At 37.6% G+C, this 19,630-nt stretch overlaps 4 protein-coding genes across 4 annotated transcripts; all 4 read left to right on the top strand.

The window, feature by feature from the left end:
• Nucleotides 1–6,464: 6,464 nt before the first annotated feature.
• Nucleotides 6,465–8,194, top strand: MELLADRAFT_71932 (uncharacterized protein; the record flags this gene model as incomplete). The annotated part of the gene is made up of 4 exons (XM_007410236.1): nucleotides 6,465–7,117; nucleotides 7,232–7,334; nucleotides 7,423–7,659; nucleotides 7,768–8,194. The coding sequence occupies 4 exons, from the start codon at nucleotides 6,744–6,746 to the stop codon at nucleotides 7,795–7,797; spliced, it is 744 nt and encodes a 247-aa protein (XP_007410298.1).
• Nucleotides 8,195–8,534: 340 nt separating this feature from the next.
• On the top strand, nucleotides 8,535–11,943 carry MELLADRAFT_116545 (uncharacterized protein; the record flags this gene model as incomplete). The annotated part of the gene is made up of 11 exons (XM_007410237.1): nucleotides 8,535–9,093; nucleotides 9,160–9,297; nucleotides 9,384–9,477; nucleotides 9,616–9,724; nucleotides 10,147–10,237; nucleotides 10,309–10,430; nucleotides 10,495–10,617; nucleotides 10,699–10,874; nucleotides 10,999–11,202; nucleotides 11,316–11,509; nucleotides 11,596–11,943. 11 exons carry the CDS (start codon nucleotides 8,557–8,559, stop codon nucleotides 11,941–11,943), a joined length of 2,136 nt encoding a protein of 711 aa, XP_007410299.1.
• A 566-nt stretch (nucleotides 11,944–12,509) lies between these two features.
• Nucleotides 12,510–15,406, top strand: MELLADRAFT_43524 (uncharacterized protein; the record flags this gene model as incomplete). The annotated part of the gene is made up of 11 exons (XM_007410238.1): nucleotides 12,510–12,577; nucleotides 12,680–12,789; nucleotides 12,900–13,049; nucleotides 13,158–13,228; nucleotides 13,329–13,414; nucleotides 13,499–13,625; nucleotides 13,766–13,919; nucleotides 14,005–14,093; nucleotides 14,167–14,424; nucleotides 14,502–14,862; nucleotides 14,935–15,406. The coding sequence occupies 11 exons, from the start codon at nucleotides 12,573–12,575 to the stop codon at nucleotides 15,093–15,095; spliced, it is 1,572 nt and encodes a 523-aa protein (XP_007410300.1).
• A 1,142-nt stretch (nucleotides 15,407–16,548) lies between these two features.
• Nucleotides 16,549–19,354, top strand: MELLADRAFT_43521 (uncharacterized protein; the record flags this gene model as incomplete). The annotated part of the gene is made up of 14 exons (XM_007410239.1): nucleotides 16,549–16,623; nucleotides 16,713–16,800; nucleotides 16,910–17,004; nucleotides 17,084–17,276; nucleotides 17,367–17,402; nucleotides 17,517–17,651; nucleotides 17,757–17,837; nucleotides 17,941–18,038; nucleotides 18,114–18,176; nucleotides 18,269–18,352; nucleotides 18,439–18,657; nucleotides 18,751–18,933; nucleotides 19,025–19,219; nucleotides 19,295–19,354. Coding segments are annotated over 13 exons (1,527 nt in total), but the record flags the coding sequence as incomplete, so codon positions are not given.
• Between the last annotated feature and the right edge of the window lie 276 nt (nucleotides 19,355–19,630).

Here is a 19,630-nt window from a genome sequence, read left to right as displayed (position 1 = left end):
GAAACCGTGTTGGTGTCCTCTAGATCTATAACACTGTCTTCTGAATTTGAGAATACCGCGCGTCCAAAGGCTCGACTAGCCTCTAGTGTATCCTTGACTTTTGGATCGCTGGAAGGCAAGTCCAAAGCTTCTGCGATAAGCAATAAGCTGACTTCTGGTACCAGTATACGCCGAATGAAGTAATCTGTTGGAAAAGGTGATGAATTGTTGACATCTAGTGGATTCTCCGAAGCCGCAGACAAGAAAATGTCGGTCAAGGTATCGATCATAACCTCAAAACCTGTCAGGCCGTAGCTGGAATAAAATCACCGGTTAGAACAACAACTACAAGTGTGCGATGTCAATATCTAGGACATGTAAAAAAACGTGAACACTCACTACCCGGGCTGCTCAACCTCAAAACCCGCATAATCACCACTGATAGTAAACAAATACTTTCCCTGAGTTTTCAATTGGCTTTTGGCCTCGTCAAGAAAAATGGAGGGCGTTTGTCGCTCAATAATCTTGTAAAGATGATCTGCATGCTTCCGGATGCGCCTATGATGATATGGATTGCTGTCAGTCCAATGAAAACAAATTGTTATGTAAATAATTGCTGCTTACTGTGGTAATGCGTCAAAGTTGATATGCATTGGCCATCCCTCACGTTTTCCAAAGGGTATCACATCCCGCTCCGCCACATGAAGATCACAAAAAATTGCTGTTTGCGGGAACTACAATATAGACCACCTATAAGCCAAGAGGTAATACAAAGACAACAAAAAGAGAGAACACTCACCGGTAAAGACATAGCATCTGGCAAAGCGAGTAGGGAGGCTTTCATCCTCTCAAGTTTCTCCGAAGGAGAAGATGGCAAAGGTTCTTCACACCACGGACACAGTTTATCAGGATCTGTGTCAGACCCCAGTCGGTTGAGGCTGATGGAGTCTGAGCTACTCGTGTCTGAGCTACTGGTGTCTGATATATTCTCTGGTTGCAAAATATCCTCGGTAATACTCGGCTTTGGTTCCAGATTGGGAGTTTGACATTTAGGTATGACGGTGGTGATCGGATCTGCAGGTGCAGATGCCAGTCCCTTCAGGGGACATCGATTGGCGCGACATTTCGGCTGTTTGCAAATACTGCATTTGTATATGCGCTTAGCCTTTGCACAATCAGAGTCTGGTTGCGCACAATCAGAACTCTTGATACCTTCATATTTTTGAGAACTCAAAGCTTGGGATACTTGAGAGTTCGGGTGAACTGGAGGTGGAGCAGGTTTGCTAGTTTTTTGAGCCACTGGACAAGTAGATAATCGAGGCTGTTGAGACACAGGTAAAGCAGTTGAAGTTTTCGGTTTTCGAGCAACCTCCAAATCGAATGAAACATGATTGGTACCGGCCAACCTAGGTTGAGAATCTTGCAATGAACATGTAGCTTGAGGCTTTTGAGAGATACGTAAACAAGAAGTTGAATAACAATTCTAAATCAGTTTCTGTAGCTTGATATGTGAGTAATCAACCATCGATCAATCCCTTTGAATAGGAGTGTGAAGCTGCCCAAGACTACGGTTCTTCCCACCTTTGGAACAGATCCAGTTATCTTGGGCAACTTCAGTCTCCAATTCAAAGATACTGAACAACCATCCACCTCCGAGGAGGAGCTCATGAAAGCAAGGGATATAAAAGTCAAATCAAACGTACCTCAGATGACTTAGTTTGAGACTCTCGCAACTGAGAGTGTCTAGCTCCAATCTTTTGACGAGATGAGGAAGCTTGACCTAGCTTTGGGGAAACTGATAAGAGAGATAATTCGGTTGGTAGTTCTAAGACTTCTTCTTCCGGATTATTGAAGTCTTCCTGTTCTTCATCAATTTCGTTTTCGATCATATCCAATTCATGTACATCGATACCTTCTTCATCGGCGAGTCGAGTTGAGCATGTTGTTCGGTTGTGGCCGGTCTGTGAACAGTAACTGCAATTAGGGCCTCGAGCCTTTTTGGCAGCTCTGGCTTCTTCTTCTTCTTCCAGTTCATGATCAGACTTCCATCGGCCTACTTTTGAATTAGTTCCTCTTTTTTTTGACTGGTTACGAGGTCTGCCTCGATTATGATTTCTGACTACTGCATTGGTTATTGGAACCAGCGAAAATCGACCGGTCTCAAGCTTAGCGAGTTCTTCGTAGATCTTACGGAGTGAGTGTTCGTCGTATTGAAGCAGTCGCTCAATCCTACATCGAACTGCCGTCTTGAGATCCTCGTGGCTGGCTGGAGGGGCCACTAGCGACATATGCCATTGAAGGTGGACCAGGCTAGGAGAAATCAAGTTCGTTTCCACCAGAGCGCGAGCAAGCTCGTGCGAGCAAGGCAAACCCCAAACGCCTCGGAAGGTCCGAGTACACTCCTTGTTGTCGGAGGCCGCTAGACGATCATATTGAGACTTAATTTTTGTGAGAGCAAAATGTGAGATTACCCGATTCATTTCCTGAAAGCTGTCCGGCATACCAAGCAATGTTTTTTGGCTCTCAACCCCAGTCAAAGTTGTGATGTCGTTATATTGGGATTCTCCTGCACGCTTGAAAGCTTTGAAACATGAAAGAAAATCATTATTATTACCATCTAAAAACTTCTTCAGTCGAAAGTGGCCACCTTCAAGTCGGGAAGTTGATGAATTGCCAAAGTGTGGTGTTTGAGATGTGTAGAAAGCTACAAATTTCTTTGCTCGTTGGATCCATGTCTTCTCCAGGTAGTCCCAAATCTCGTGACGTCGAGCCATAGATTTGACGGCTTCCAAGTTCTCTTTGTATTCTTTGGCCGTGGTGCTTTGAATATATAGATTCCATAACTTAATGAACTCATCCCAGTTTGATCCCAACTTCTTCTTGCAATTTTTCGAGATATTTTGGTTGATGTGCCATATGCACAAGATATGACTCGAACTAGGAAAAACTTTACCAATCGCATTGAAAAGGGCGGGTTCAGCATCTGTGCAGAACGTCTGAGGTAGTTGGATGTTGTCGTTGTCAGAGTCTCCATCGAATACTACCGATTTTAGTTGCTCCAGAGCCCATGTGTATCGATCCTCCACTTCGCTGTGCAAGAAACATAAGGCGACTGTGAATGTCTTATGAGTGTTTGTGGTACCCACAATATGGAGTAGCGGAAGATTGAACCGATTTGTCTTATACGTGCAATCCATTCCAATGACGGTTGGAAAACGACGAGCCATATCGATGCCTTGAGGACTGGCGAGGAATAGCGATTGTAAAGTCCCATTGCTAGAGGTACTCGTGCGAAAGGCCCACTTATGATCAGTGATCAAATCAAAAAGGCCCTGAATTGGAGTTCGTCCGTTTAACCAGACATCTCTTTGCCAATAGATAGCGTTCTGGATATCTCGAACAAGCGGTTCGGAGCCTGGTTCGAAATTGAGGAGGCCTCGGATCTGCCCAGCGCGCAATCCAGCTGAAGATAGAAGTTCAATCTGCCGTAACATTTCCGGTGTGAATCGTCGGTTTTTAGAGAAGTTGTTTGGTCGATCAAAAGGTGGGTGATTATGTTGATGTTTTTCCTCCTTCTTCTGGTCTTTCTGTACAATCCATCGATCAATACGAGAGTGGTAGTTGATTGAGACTTCGAAATGGCAGCCGGTCATCTTCGTAGAACTAGCTCAAACCTTTGCTACAGAATTCACCTCCCGGCCAAGGGCGCATCTGAAGTATGTCCTGACTTTTTGATGATGTTCGGTTTTATAACTTTTAATAGAGAGTCCATAACCTTGATGTCGAGCTACCGCATTCAAGTACATAATACCACATGCCATGGATACAAATTCCTTTCCAAAAATTGGTGATTGCATAAGTCTGACGGGTTCAGCACCTATAATACAATCAAAACATGAAAGCATCAGCGAATGCACAAATGATATTGATAGGAACACGATGAGAAAATGAAAAATACCAATAGCAGGCCAATCGTCATCACGTTCGGCTTGAAGATCTGCCAATAGCTTATCGTCTTCTGCATTCAAATCATCAGCAACATCTTGAGTGACTGGACCTGGCTTTTCAACCGCAGAGGCTCGATCCTTGTCAGGTGTGACTGTAAAGGTGACAGACGGTGGAACCAAGGCACTTGTCGATGGTGTGGGTGCTTCATGAGTAGCTTTGGCGTCTATTTTTGACTGACTAGAAGTAATGGAAGTGACGCCGTGCGATTGACATAAGTCGGGGTTGGTGATAGGCCGTGGAGGTATCCTCGGTGGCAATGGATATCCGGAGTGAGACGGTTGATATTGGTATGGTGGGTATGGGTATGATGGGTATGGTGGAAACGGTGGTGGCTGAGGCATATATGTATATGGCCAATATCCGTGGCCAGGTGCATCCCTTGGAAAGTTGTTGTTGACGGGGTTTCCGGAGTTCCAGTAGTGATGGGAGTGGTTGGGATGAGGAGGTGGGTACACGTAAAGATTAAATTGATCATAGGCATGTGGTGTTGATGATTGATTCGGTGATAGATCAGTAAGTTGTATTGCTGGTGGCCGTTTCAGTTGACTTTGACTAACAATCCCTGTTGCAGTAGGACTGGGGACCAAGTTTTTCGAAGGAGGCCAAGTCGACATCGGTAGAGTATTCACGTTCGATAAGATGATTTGATAGTCGAAGAAAGTGTAAACAAGAATTAGATGATCGGAGGTAAAGCGAACGATGTAGGAAGGCTGTGGAGCAAGGACCTAAGTCAGTGGCGTATCTTTGAAGGAAGGGAGGGAAGGGAGCGAACGAGAAAGAAAAGAGAAAAGGGAGTGGAGTGAAAACTTGCCATCTTGAGCCTAGTTCGGTTCGATGGTATGTTGAAACTTTGCGACAGAGCCATAGTGAGGCGCCACCAGGTGAAGAGAGAGAGAAGTGTCGAAAAGGGAAGTGTTGAGAGGCGGAGAAGCAAGATAAGGGTTGAAGGGATGGTACTGCCCGGTTTGATCATGCTGGATTGGGTTTGTGCGTGGAGAATGCCCGGTTTGTGACCGGTTTGTGACCGGTTGTGACCTGTAGCGCCCGAATGTGATACACGTAAGCCCTGTTGGAGGAAAGCGGGCACTTAAAGTAGCCAGTGCCCGGAATGGGCTGCGGCTGCGGCCAAATTTGGCGGAGGCGAGTAAGCTACCCGCGGGTAAAGTACTGAAAAAAGCGGGCATCGGGGTTTTTTAAACCGGTTGCCGAATAGTGAGATCCAATTGACAGTGGTGCGAAAGCAAAACCAGATTCAGAAAAAGAAGCAAGGAGGGTGTGCACAAGTATGCTACCTGCAAGCAGTATCCAAAGCTGATGCTGCATGTGTGGGCTCTGCTTGATTTGGTTGATCTCTAGATCAATCATCCAATTGTAATCAACTGATCAACCATGAGGCTAGGGCCCCTAGCATCACCAAAGAATTGTGATAAAGTCTCCAAAATGAATGTTGCTTCATTTGTTTTCAATTGATTTTTTTCATACCCACATTCAATTGTCAATTTGCCCGTCTGGGTTAATTATCCCAATTGGGATGAAATGGAGACATCAAGGGCTGAAGCTGGCTTCAGGCAAGCAATGTAATACAACCTCAGCCCATGTCATCAGCCATTCCTGTGCTCTTCCTACCAGATTGAAAACCACGAATATGAAACATAAAAATTCAAAGATGACAGCAGGAACATTTATCTTCAAAACAGATGTATGTAAGTTGATTGTAAAGCAAAAATAACATTGGATAATCTTGGAGAATACATGAGTTTTGTGTTTACCATGTAAAGGAAGGAGATTCATCAAGAAAGGATTCAAAGTGTTGTCAATCATTACATCATGAATCTTCTCCCAAATATTTTTGCATATTGCACATACACAAGATCCAAGATGTGGGCGTACCATAAATTGTAGTAAATACCACTTGATTCATGATGTACCCTTCTTGTGTTCATTTTTCTTCTTTCCTTGAACCCATCCTCCAATCGTCATAAAAGTGATTCATGTCGCAAATTCAACTTGTCCTTTCAGTCGGATTGGCTTGGACATCTACAAAAACTTTGTGCATGCATATTTGACATATGTGACCCAATTGACATTCATGACGCTTTATGCTCTCTTCTCCTCGGCGGAAGCTTGCTCGTCAACCATCATGGAAGCCAACTCCCGACGTTTCGTTCATACAAAAAGTCCAAACTCAAGACTTAATTGCCATTTTTCTCAACTCGATCGACATTCATTTTACATTTTTGATCATACACATTTGAAAAACAAAACTGATGTAATGCTCTCGCGCTTTGTCCATCTTGAGCTTTTTCTGAGCAAGTTTCTGCATATTCAAGAAGGATTAAGTTTTTGATCATGACTTCATGTGAAGTTTTGAACTCAAAAGAAGAATTGATTCTTGATAAATTCACATTTTCCATACATACAGTCATTTAAGAAAAGCTTGCCCCAAATTCCCCGCCAATTCGCTCGAGTTTTGCGGGCGATTTAGGGCAAGCTTTTCTTAAATGACTGTACATAACACGCTTGGATTAGAACTTTGATTTGATAGATGTAGAAAATCGTTTGTTTAAAATATATTTAAAGTACTTCTATCTATCTACTTCATCACACAAACCTTTTTCCTTACAAACCATTTATCATTATATCCACCCTAAATCTCTTCTACCAATCGATCAATCAATCCAATCAATTCGCAATATCTTTCTTTGTTCAAACATCTCCTCAGACTTTTCTTTCTTACCTACAAATCCTTCTTAATCATGAAGCTTACATCAGTTTTAGTCCTTTCAGCAATCCTTTTCATTTCTAGTACCCAAGCTACTAAAAACATCACATATTCAAGCTTGTCAGATTTCTTTAAAAGATCTGAACACTCAGGAGAAGAATGGGTTGATGTCACAACTGGTTTGATGATGAAAGGACCTGATGAGTCATCCAACAAATTAATTCAACGTGATCAGGCTTTTCAACGTGATACATCTCATATCTTAGTCGAAAGAAATCCTGAAAGTGGTAGTCTCTTGTTACCTAAGAATTGGAATGAAGTCAAGGGTTTAATGCGTCGACATCTTAGCTCTTATGTTTCGGCTCACAAGAAGGCAAAACATCATGTATCTAACGCTATGAGTGTAGTGTAAGTTCTTTCTTAAAGGCATTCCTTACCTTTTTTTCGTTGTAGTTGAAATTGACTTTGATCCACATCTTTTTTTATCCGTTGGTATTTTTTTCTAAATCAATGATTTTATAGTATTACTTGGTATTCTGGTCACGATTTACTCTACCCTTCATGTCTTTCTTCATCAGATTGGGCTCCTACAGATGACTCCATGGTCGGAGCAGTAACAATCGCAGTACGTCAACAATCCAATTCTCGAAACCCGAACCCAACTCTATTCCTTTAATCTAACTTTTATTCCTACTCATTTTCATTGAACACAGTGGTCAGACAAACCACCCTGTGGTCAATTTGTTAAAATCAGACACGCCTCAGATACATCCAAAACAATCACAGTTAGAATCATGGACTCCTGTGGTGGTTGTGCTTCCGGTGTACCTCATATTGATTTAACTAAATCAGCTTTCACTGGTTTATATGAATTAGATGTTGGTTCGATTTCTGGACTTCAAGCTACAATGGTTGACGCTCCTGTTGATTATACTTGGACTGATGATGATGTAAGCTTCTTTTCTTTTTCTGGAGAAAATTGTTTTAATTTTTTGGATTCGGTTTATAAATCATTGACATTCTTTTCTTTTCTCTTTTGATTTGGATTATCTTTTTAGGTTGCTAAATACGGTCCTCATAAACTTTGATTTATCATTCTTTTTCACATTCTGTGACCTTCACAAGAACTTTATTTCTCTCTATCTCTTTATCTTATTTTTTTTATAACGAAGTGAAATGAAATGAAATGTTTCTTTTCTTATGTAGCACGTTTTCCTTAACTTTTCACTCTAAATTTCTATTTCATACTTTTCCCTTTTGATTATTTCTCGTTGATTAGTTTTTTTCCAAATGATCCTTTTTGGACCTCACCTTGTCATCTTGTTTTTTGCATCTCAATTATTTATTTTAAATTGTTGACTTTATTCATATCTTTCAATGAATTTATACAAGTATTGATTCTTTCCTCTAACTTATGATTTGAAATTTTAATTTAGAAGTTTGGCTGCATCTATAATCCAAAGTAAGTAGAAATCGGAGAGAACTAAAGATTCGAGGCTGTATGTTTTCTATAATGGATCGTGACACTTGGAACACTCGTTGTCAATAGATTGATTAAAGAAACAATCAAGTCAGATATATGTTTTCCATATGAGATCACCAAGATCCTGCCCCGGTTGGTTTTTTCTACCAGGATTGTTTAGTTTTAATTTTGTCATGGATCGTTGAATTGTAGAGAAGTGAGGAATTATTTTGAGATTGATGAATTCCATTCGGATTGTGATGGTGGTCTTCGGGAAAGAGTTGCTAGACAGGACCGGGTATTTTGAATTTATCATCATCCAACATATATCTCGATCCAACTTATTATCACTATCACATTCACGATCAAGAGAACTAGACCATCGATGATGAATAACAATCAAACTGTCGAAGCTGAACCATTTGGTCAACATTGGTCTGAACAACCATATCAATCAAATCAATCTCCAATGATCATCTCTTTCTCGCAAAACCAATTAGAAAGATTACTTTTACTTCAAACTAAACCAATCCAACAAACCAATCCAACTTCAACTCATCATCCAGATCATCGAGCTCCTTTAACTGATAACAATCCGAATACGCTTGCACTTCGATCATTCATCAAATCAACTTTATCCAACCAACAAGAATATGATGGGATCTCCATTCCTCTTTCAAACTCTCAGTGGCGTACTAGATGGGAAAAGATGTGTGTCGAAAGATCAGATCTAGCTCCAATCTTACAAAATACAGATGAGACAATGGATGAAACGGCTGAACTTTGGAGAAAGGATGGATCATTTTTAAGTTCAGAACTAAATATTACCAATTCAGCAGATGTACCTAGATTACTTTGTTTTGTAGCTGAATGGTTAGAATTAGATTCACCTGTCGAAGGGATTCGATTCGATTGTGAATTGGTATGTGATCTAATTTCTTGATCTCTCTCAATTCTCAAACTGATCCGATCTTAAGCTTTGGCTTAGGCATTGAAACAAGAAGTCGCCTTTGCAACTTACCTCGGTCTCAGTCATCTCATCTTACCTACTCTTCGTCATCGGAATTTCATAACAGATTACGCTCGAGGTATCAATGCTACTCTGGGTCTGAGCTCTACCATTCAGGTGGGTGTCTTGAGTCATCCAAACTTTTCAACCAAAATCGAATCTCTTCCGACATTTTTTTTTGGCCTCTTACCCTTTCCTCTTAGTTCTCTGTTGTCGTGCCTATTTCAAGTCCTACAGCTTGGGAAGACTGGCATACGCTCTACACACTATGTGGTCATCATCCTCGTCTTAGTATCAGTTCAGTCAAACCTCAAATTGTTTAGATCTATTTATCCAAAAAACACCACTCTTTTCAGGCCAATTTACTAATCGAATTTGAAAATCACTTGACCTTTTTGTTTTTGATGGTATAATTGAATTTCGTTTTAACCAAAGCTTTGGAAATGTCAGGATTTTCAAACACGCATTCCAATGTTGGAAGATGGGCAGCTGAACCCATCAGTTTCATATGGATGCCAGCCACTACGTTTATTTCAAATGCAAAGTTGGTGACTATTTTTATAATTGAAGAAATTAGATGACTTTGTAGAGAATAAAACAGGCTAATTTATGATTTGATTTGTCTTTTGACGAAAAACAAAAACGCAGTCAATACCCTGTGTTGAGTAAATCTTGTCAAAGTTTCCTAAAAGGTCTTCTCAAAGTTGAGTTTTTTCAATTTTTTTTTATCTTCATAAAAACAAAATCACAGAATGAGCTGATATATATATATATTGGATATATTGTATGATACAGTATAGACCTACGATTATCTTATCACAAACAACTGAAGGAAAGCATCAAAAAGGAGGTCCATCAGCATATGCCCAATAGTTGAGTTTTTGTTTGGTTTTGAAAACTTTTCAGGAATTTTTCTCAACTGGGTTTCTCGAAACATTTTATTTGATTTCCTGGATAATCTTTCAGTATAAAATTTTTAGAAAAAAAGATACCAGGTCCTAATCCGATTGAACGATATGCATCTAATTACCTTGATTACCTACAATCACCACTTCAAGTAAGTCATTGTTTTCCCCAAAACCTATCATCAATCTAGTTATGGTAAGACGCTGATCCGATTGGATGTAGCCTTTGGCCGATAACCTTGACTCAAGTATTTATGAAGGGTTTGAGAAAGATCCCGTAAAGTATGAGAGATATGAAGAGGCAGTTTTTAGAGCTTTGAGTGATCGTCCTTCGACTCAAGTCCAGTTGAGTATTCCAAACCGATTTCAACAACATCAGAGATATAGAAAACTGATTTGAATTGGGTAGACATATCGCGGTTTGTGGAGCAGGTAGAGGACCATTGGTACAAGCTTCATTAGTTGCAGCTCGAAGAGCAGTTAGAAAAGTCAAGATCATAGCAGTTGAAAAGAACCCAAATTCATATATCACGTCAGTATTTCTTAGTTGATAATGTAATGTAGTATGGAAGATTGAAAAGGGGTTTGGAATTTTTTTTGGTGATTTGAATAGACTTCAAAGTAGAAAAGCACATGAATGGGGAGACGAAGTTGAACTTTGGTATGGAGATATGAGAGAGTTTAAACCAAATGAACCGATCGATATACTTGTATCTGAATTATTAGGATCTTTTGGAGATAATGAAGTGTCACCTGAATGTCTTGATGGAGTGATCCGATGGCTTGCTGGTTGGTATTTCGTTAGCCAACTCTTCTTCTTTTTAAACAAAACCTTTCAATCAACCAACCAAAATCACATGATTGATCTGAGATGTGTTTTCTTTTTCTTTTTCTTTTCTTTTTGGTTTGATAGATGATGGGATTTCGATTCCAGCTAGTTATAGTGCATTTGTGGCACCGATGAGTTCAAGTAAACTTCATTCGAAAGTTAAAGAGATTGGAAAATGTGAAACTCCTTATGTTGTTTTAGCTCATGCAGCTAACTTATTAGCACCAGTTCAAGAAGCTTGGTCATTTGAACATCCACGTGTAGATCTTGTTTTTGGTCGTGAAAGTGGTGAGTTTTGAAAAAGTTTTTTTTTTCTAAAATTGACAGATGTTTTTTTATCATTTGACTAATGAGTTGTTTTTTGGTTTTGGTTTTGAAATTTGCAATTAAAATTCAATTAGGTATTCCAATTACGAATTTTCATAATGCAAGATCAGCTCATTTAACCTTTCAAATCAATTCGGCTACTTCATGTGATGGGTTTTCAGGATATTTTCGTGCAGTTTTATATAATGAAATCTTTATTGAAACCATACCTGAAACAGAAATGTCAAAATCAATGTTATCTTGGTTTCCGATTTTTTTTCCATTCAAAGTTGAGTTTATTAAACACTGATCAACTAAATTCATCAAGTTTGATCTTTTAAAAGTTAAACTTGTTTTTGTTTTTTACTGGAATAGGAACCTATTTATTTACCAACAGGAAGTGAAATCGAGATTCATTTATGGAGATTAACCGATCAATCCACTCGAAAGGTTTGGTACGAATGGTCAGCTGATGTATATTTAAAAGTCAAACCTGAAGGAGGAGCACCTAAACCAAGTTCGATGAGTTTCAACACATTAGAAACAGGTCATCATACTACTTGGCCAGAAGATTTCGCTAATGCTCCTTCACCTAGGATCACTAGTTCTTTGATTGGTAATAATAGTTTTGGAAATCTTGGGGGATTGGATGAGAGTAGGATTAGGATTGGGGTGGTGGGGTTGCAGAACGCTAATGGAAAAGAATCGGCTGTGAAATGGTAATGTCTAAGAAGGAATCATTTATTTAATTTCTTTTAGATCTCTTTCAAAGGGTTTTTCTTTCTTTGGATTTCTTTTTTGAAGAGTTTGGAAATTAGTTTTGGTTTTAGTTTGTTGGATTGATAAGTTTTCTTTTTTGTGATACGATATATATCATTCGAATTAATATTGAAGATAAGTTTGCAAGTATGTTGACTTGGTGAGGAATTCAGTTTAATAAGAAACACAAAAGAGATGAGAAGTTAGAACTTATTTTTATGTGTAGTCAAATTCAAAACTTTATGGCCTTCAACCAAACTTTTGATATAAATTCTTGGTTTGATAATGGGTTGCGCTGAAATTGAGAGCCAATTTTGAAATGAGCCCACAAACAGCACAAACTGAAAGGACTCCAGCTGGGTGCAAAGTCGAGTGCAAAGTACCTGAGACCCGTAAAGCTACAGGTGACGGGCTTTACACTCAGTATAAGGATTACATATTACGATGAGTGATGGAGATATGCTTGTATTGATGAAATGTATTTTTGTGAACCTGTTGACCGATCTTGTTCTTGACCAATTCACTTTACCATTCGATCTTTCTTCTTGACCATACCAATCATACCAATCAATCCAATACCAATTCCAACAAAAATGAAGTAAGTCACATTCGATCACATAGTCTCTTTGTTAAACATAAACTCATGATGCTGTCTTTTGTCTATTACTTGGGGGTGTTTTTTTTTTGGTGTTTGTTTCAGTATTTTTGCAAATGAAGCAACACAAGAACGTGCAGAAAATGCTAGACTTGCTTCGTTTGTTGGTGCATTAGCATTAGGTGATTTAGTTAAAAGTACATTAGGACCCAAAGGTTTGTTTGTTCGTTTCAGAACCTCTGATGTCTCTCTCAAGTAGCAGAAAAAAAGAAAAAAAATCGAAAAAACGTGATGATGATGACTAGAACTTTTGGATTTTTAATAGGAATGAATAAGATTTTACATTCGACTACAACAGGTGATATCACAGTAACGAATGATGGAGCGACGATTTTAAAAAGTATTCCACTTGATAATGCAGCTGCTAAGATTTTAGTTAATATTAGTAAAGTTCAAGATGATGAAGTTGGAGATGGTGAGTTTCGAAAAAAAAAAAAAAAAAAGGAAAAACTCGATCCATCCAATCTTTTCCCCTTTAACTGAATATTGATGAATTGTTTTTTTTTTGCGGGAATGATGATAGGTACTACTAGTTGTTGTGTTCTTGCTGCTGAATTATTAAGGGAAGCGGAGAAACTTGTGACTACGAATCGGGTACGTAAATAGATGTTAAAGTTTGAAGAAGGCTGAATGGCTAGTATGACCAGAAAACAAACCCCCTGTTGATGTTGTGGTGTTTGATGAATTGATTTAGATACATCCTCAAACTGTTGTGGAAGGTTATAGAATTGCAAGTCAAGTGGCACTTAAAACTTTAGAATCCCATGCTAAAGATCATTCGTAAGCTCTTCATGAAATTTTCAAACGGTTCTTTCTAGAAAGAAAAGATTTTGAATTAATCTTGGGTTTTTCTTTCTTTGATAGATCAGATCCAGTTGCATTTCGAAAAGATTTAATTAATATTGCCAAAACTACATTATCGTCAAAAGTGCTTGCAGCAGATAAAGAATATTTTGCAAATTTAGCCGTAGATGCAGTTTTAAGACTTAAAGTAAGGAAAACACAAATCTTCTCTTGAATGTGATTTACTTTTTTTCAAAAATGATGAATTTGAAAAAAAAACAAAAGTTAATATGAACCTTTCCTGATTCGATTTTTTTTCTTTTTTTTCTTTTTTGAAACAAAACAAAGGGTTCTACTGATTTAGATCATATTCAAATCATTAAAAAAGCTGGTGGTCAACTTACTGATTCTTATCTTGATGAGGGTTTTATCTTGGAAAAGAAAATCGGAACTAACTGTCCAAAACTCATGACGAATGCCAAAATCTTAATTGCCAATACATGTATGTTCTTCCTGATCTACAATACACCTTTTTTTTGTTGGTTTCGGCTTTCTCATGATTTCTTTGTATTGATGATTTCCTTTAGCTATGGATACGGATAAGGTTAAGATTTTCGGTGCTCGGATTCGAGTAGATGGAACATCGAAACTAGCTGAACTTGAACGAGCTGAAAAGGTTTTCTTTCTTCTCTTTTTTGGATTTAGATTTAGATTCAAGTGAACTGATTCGATGATTTATGATGATATAGGAAAAGATGAAAGCTAAAGTAGCTAAAATCAAAGCACATGGGATCAATTGTTTTGTAAATCGACAGTTGGTTTACAATTACCCTGAATCTTTATTTGCAGAAGCAGGGATCATGTGTATCGAACATGCTGATTTTGAAGGAGTGGAACGATTGGCCTTAGTGACGGGTGGTGAGATCACCAGTACGTTTGATCAACCTGATCAAGTGAAACTTGGACAGTGTGATCGGATTGAAGAAGTGATGATTGGTGAGGATGTAGTAAGTGTTCAACTGAATCAAAATCAGTCTTTCTTGTGACGGATTTTAACTAATCCGAATCGAAAACCTTCTCTTAGCTCCTAAAATTCTCAGGTGTAGCAGCAGGAGAAGCATGTACAGTAGTGATTCGAGGAGCCACAGCTCAAATGATCGATGAAGCTGAAAGATCATTACATGATGCATTAGCAGTTCTTTCACAAACTGTTAAAGAGACTCGGATCACGTTTGGTGGAGGATGTGCAGAGATGTTGATGGCAAATGCAGTAGATGATGAAGCTAAACTGACAAAAGGGAAAAAAGCAATTGCGGTTGAAAGTTTTGGTCATGCTTTAAGACAATTACCTACCATCTTGGCTGATAATGCTGGATATGATTCGGCTGAATTGGTTTCTCAATTAAGAGCGGCTCATTATGCTGGACAATCTGATATGGGACTTGGTAAGTGATTTGGTTTGGGAATTTATGATTTCTTTGACTTGATTGCTAATGAATGAATCATTTGTGTGTTAGATATGTTTAATGCAAGAATTGCATCTATGGAAGAATTAGGAGTGTTTGAATCGTATAAATTGAAGAAACAAGTGGTCTTATCTGCAAGTGAAGCAGCTGAGATGATCCTTAGGGTAGATGATATCTTAAGATCGACTCCTAGAAAACGAGAAGGACGTTGAACAACAGAAGAAGAAGCAGAAGCAGAAGAAGTAGAAGATTGGTTTGGGTTTAAAAGATGGTTTACATTTGAAAAAGATGATCAAGTTTTGAAATTTTGATTGGTTTGATTTGTTTACATATATACATATGAATAATTGAAATCAAAAGAAAAACAAACAAATTGTATGAATTACATGTCTTTTGTTTTTCTTAAAGGAATTTAATTCGACAACACTTGGTATTAAAATTGATTATAATGTGTTTGAGAAGAATGAATTGATACGAATGTGATCTTTGCGAATGTTTAAAGATTGATCAATTTAAAGTGATCAGAGTGTGTAAAAAGAAAAAAAGGGGTTCATCAATAGATCATCATGAAGTAAATGGAATTTGTGGTTTTGTTTAAAGAAAGATAGGAGAAAGATAAGATTTCTTTTGGAGAATATGTAGATCATTAATCGATTGAAACTCCTGATCGAAATTAAAAGATGAGAGTGGTATGTAGGACAGTAGGATTGATTAGATGCATAGCAGTTTGGAAATGACACATGAGATCATTGATGAAACATGGAGGATGAGAAGTTATAAAGGTTGCCTTCAAATGTAGTTTTGAGTGAGCATTTATTGAAACTTGAACCTGGAACCTGAAAGACAAAGCTCAAAGACAATCAAAGACCAATCTGAAAGTTGAAAAGAAGTTTTAAGTTGAAAGAAGTTATAAGCCGAAAGTACGAAGATTTGATAAATTAATTAATTTTCTAAATTTCCATATCCCGAATTAACTAATTTCACTAGAAACTTAATTCTCATTTCTTTAACTTTTTACTAAAAACATTTGTAACAAAAAAAAACATAAAACACATCGAAATTAGAAATCAGAAATCGGAAATCGGAAATCGGACCGGAACGTCAAATCGAATCGAATCGAATAGGAAATTGAAAATCAACTCTGAACACTTTGCTTCGTTATGTCAACTAATACTTTATCAGAACCTCAAGAAAACATACAAGAAAACAAACAAGAACAAACACAACAAGAACAAACACAACAACAAGACCAACATAGTTATGGACCATATGAACTTATTGATCCCAATCGATCACCTCCTCATCATCAATCTTCATGGGCTCAACCTGAATTCGGAATGAAGTAAATCTTTTATCATCAATCTCCAAAACTTTGATTGATCTGATTTGATTGATCTTGGTTGGGGTTCTTTTGGGTTTGGGTTTGGGTTTGTATAGATGGTACAAAGACGAAGACATTGAAATTTTCAGATCAGCCTTAAGTTTTGATCCAGATCACTCAGATCATTCAAAAAAAGAACACATCACGTTGAGTTCAATCCCATCTCTTCAAAAACCCAAGTATACTAATTTTGATTTTTGGTTTTTCTTTGGGGGGGAGTTAGTGCTTTATCTGAATTCGCTACTTTATCACAACATGCAACTAATCCTTCATCTACATTAAATCGGAAATTACCTAAACGTTCTAATGATATTATTCGTGAAGGTTGGGTTTATCATGTTTCTAGATGGCCACTTTTAGTAAGTCCAAAAAAAGTCAAAACCCTCAAAAAAATCATCTTAGATTCTAATGTTTTTTTCCTCGATGGGGTGGGTTTGGGTGCTATCAGGGAATGATTGGGTTTGCTTTTTTCATGGAGTTTATGGCTTATGCATTAGTAAGACAGATTGTGAATTTAGCTGAATGGTTAGTTGAATGTAAGCAAAATTTCAAGTAAAATTCAATTTCTTTTTTTTCGGATTTGATTTTGGTTGAGTTTCGATTCTAATTCATGATTGATTGTTTTGTTTTCTTGGTCGAATATAGGGAGAGGACATCAACGTACACTTCGACAAAAACTAAGTACCGCAAATGATTATAATGAATGGAAATCGACTGCATTAGCATTAGATGAATACCTTGTAAGTCATACCACACCTTTTTTTTGGTTCTTTATAATTGATTTGTGTTTTTTTTTTCGGGGGGTTGGGGGGTTTTAAGGGATATGATAGATGGAAAAGAAGTTCATCAAATGCTTATTATGATGCACCATTAGTTAGAAGAGTGATTCAAAACTTGAGAGAATTGAGAGAAAAAGATGATGCGGATGGAATTAAATCGGTTTTGGAAGTTTGTGTTAGGAATAATTTTGCTGGGATTGAAAGTTCTAGACTTTATTCGGAAACTCATTTTGGTGAGTGATCTTTAGATCAAATTATATTCTCTTTTTTCAGTTTTTTTGCAAAGTTGATTGATGGTTTTGGATTTTGGATCTTCTTTTTAGGTACTAAAACTCTTATTGAAGTATACACAGAAGAAGGTAAGTCATTCATCAATCATCATTTAGAAACCAAAAGAATTCCAATTCGATTTACTAATACAATTTCATGTGTCTGTGTGCGTGTTTTCGTTTCGTTTGGTGGGTTTTAATTAGTTGAAAGATGTTTAAATTATTTAAGACAAACCACACATCTTTCTCAATCAGAGAAATGTGCTTTTTTTAGAAGAGTAACTAAAAACTTTGGTACTTCTGCTCTTTGTCTTAGTGGTGGTGCTAGTTTTGGTTATTGTAAATCATTTTTTTTTCAATCCTTTCCTTTTTTGTGGTTTATGATGAGAATATATATACTGATTAAGATCCTTTGATTGAAATTTGGGGGGGGAAACCAAAAAGATCATTTTGGAGTCATTAGAGCTTTATTGGATGTACGCTTGATTCCTAGAGTCGTCACTGGAACGTCTGCAGGAGCACTTAGTAAGTAAATCTTACTTTCTTCATGATCCTTTGCTTTTCCGTATTCTTGGAATAGATTTTAATTTTGACTAAGTATTTATTCTTTTTTTGGGGGGATTTGTAGTTGCTGCTTTCCTTTGTACACATACGGAAGAAGAACTTGATCGATTGATCGTACCTGAGTTGGCAGATATGATCACGGCTTGCTCTGAACCTATTACAGTACGTAAGAGTTTGTTTGATTGAACAATCCACATGAGTTGAGATTCGATTTATGCCCCCCAAAAAAATCAACAGGCTTGGGTTCCAAGATTATGGCGTACTGGTGCTCAGTATGATACAGTGACTTGGGCTAAGAAAGTAAGCTCGAGGAACTCTTTTGTTAGAATTTTCTTCAGTAGTTTATGGATTTTTCTTTTTTTTTTGGCTTTTTTTCCTTTGGATTTGGTTAGTTGAGTTTCTTTACAATGGGTTCGATGACTTTCTTAGAAGCCTATGAAAGAACTGGACGGATCTTGAATATCTCTGTGATACCAGTTAAGTCAAGGTATTTATCAAGTGATTCTTAAGATCGGTTTGATTAATATGGTTGGGGGTTTTCTTTTTGGATGATTTTATTTAGTTTGATATTCATTCACCTACGAAACTTTTGAATTATATCACAGCACCTAATTGTGTGATCTTTAGTGCTGTCTTGGCTTCAGCTGCTGTTCCGGGTGTTTTGAATCCAGTGGTCTTACTTGAGAAAACTAAAGATGGTAGTTTAAGACCTTGGCAGTTTCAGGGTAAACATAAAGATGGAAGTTTAAGAGTGGATGTTCCACTGGAAAGTTTACATTTGGTGAGGATTGGTTTTATTGGACATCGAATGAATGGTCATTGTTTTCTGATGATCTGTTTTGGTTGATTTTTTTTCAAATCATCCAAAAAACAGTACTTTAATACTTGTTTTTCAATCGTTTCTCAAGTCAATCCTCATATACATATTTTCTTTTTTCAACCACGTGGTGCACCTGGTACACCTGTTGTACATCGAAGTGGTAAAGGTTGGAGAGGTGGGTTTTTATTAAGTGCATTAGAACAACTTTTGAAAATTGAATTAACCAAAAACTTTCGAGTTAAGCCTTTTCATCTTTTTTATAAAAAAACCTACACTTTCCTTTTTTTTTCTAATTTTTTCTTACTTGGGTTTTTTTTTCTTTCTGTAGGTTATTAGAGATTTAGAATTACTTCCAGAATCAGGTGGTCAAAGTTGGTCTGCAGTCTTTTTACAAAAATTTGAAGGTTCGATTACGATTTGGCCCAAGAGTACGTTTAAGGATTGGTTAAGGATTTTATCGGATCCAAGTAGAGAAGAATTAGGTAGAATGATTGATGTGGGAAAACGAGTGACTTGGCCAAAAGTAAGTGAAAAGAGTCTTGAAGAATCAAAATGAGGTTTTCACTGACAAATATATATGTTGGGTTTGGGTTTATAGTTACATATGATTGAAAATCGAATGAGATTAGAAAGACAGATTATACAAGGACGTGAAGAAACGAGAGATTACAAAGCTACTGGTAAACATGAAAAACGAAGTAGTCCATTAATCAACCAAACCCAAGCACCTGATTTACAATTAACCATTCCAAGTCCACCTTCTATTGAGATTGAAGGAACAGCCGGATCGATTTCAGATCAAGAAGAAGGCATCAGTTTTGAAGAAGTAGTGAAGATGTTATCAAACGAATCAGATTTAGAAAGAGAAGATCAATTGAGAATATATCGAGTGCTAAGGAGAAGATTACAGGTGGGAAAATCTGAAGGAGGAAAT

The sequence above is a fragment of the Melampsora larici-populina genome, assembly GCF_000204055.1.
Source record: "Melampsora larici-populina 98AG31 unplaced genomic scaffold MELLAscaffold_19, whole genome shotgun sequence".
NCBI classification, from domain to species: Eukaryota; Fungi; Basidiomycota; class Pucciniomycetes; order Pucciniales; family Melampsoraceae; genus Melampsora; species Melampsora laricis-populina.
This window is presented reverse-complemented; position numbering and strand designations above follow the sequence as displayed.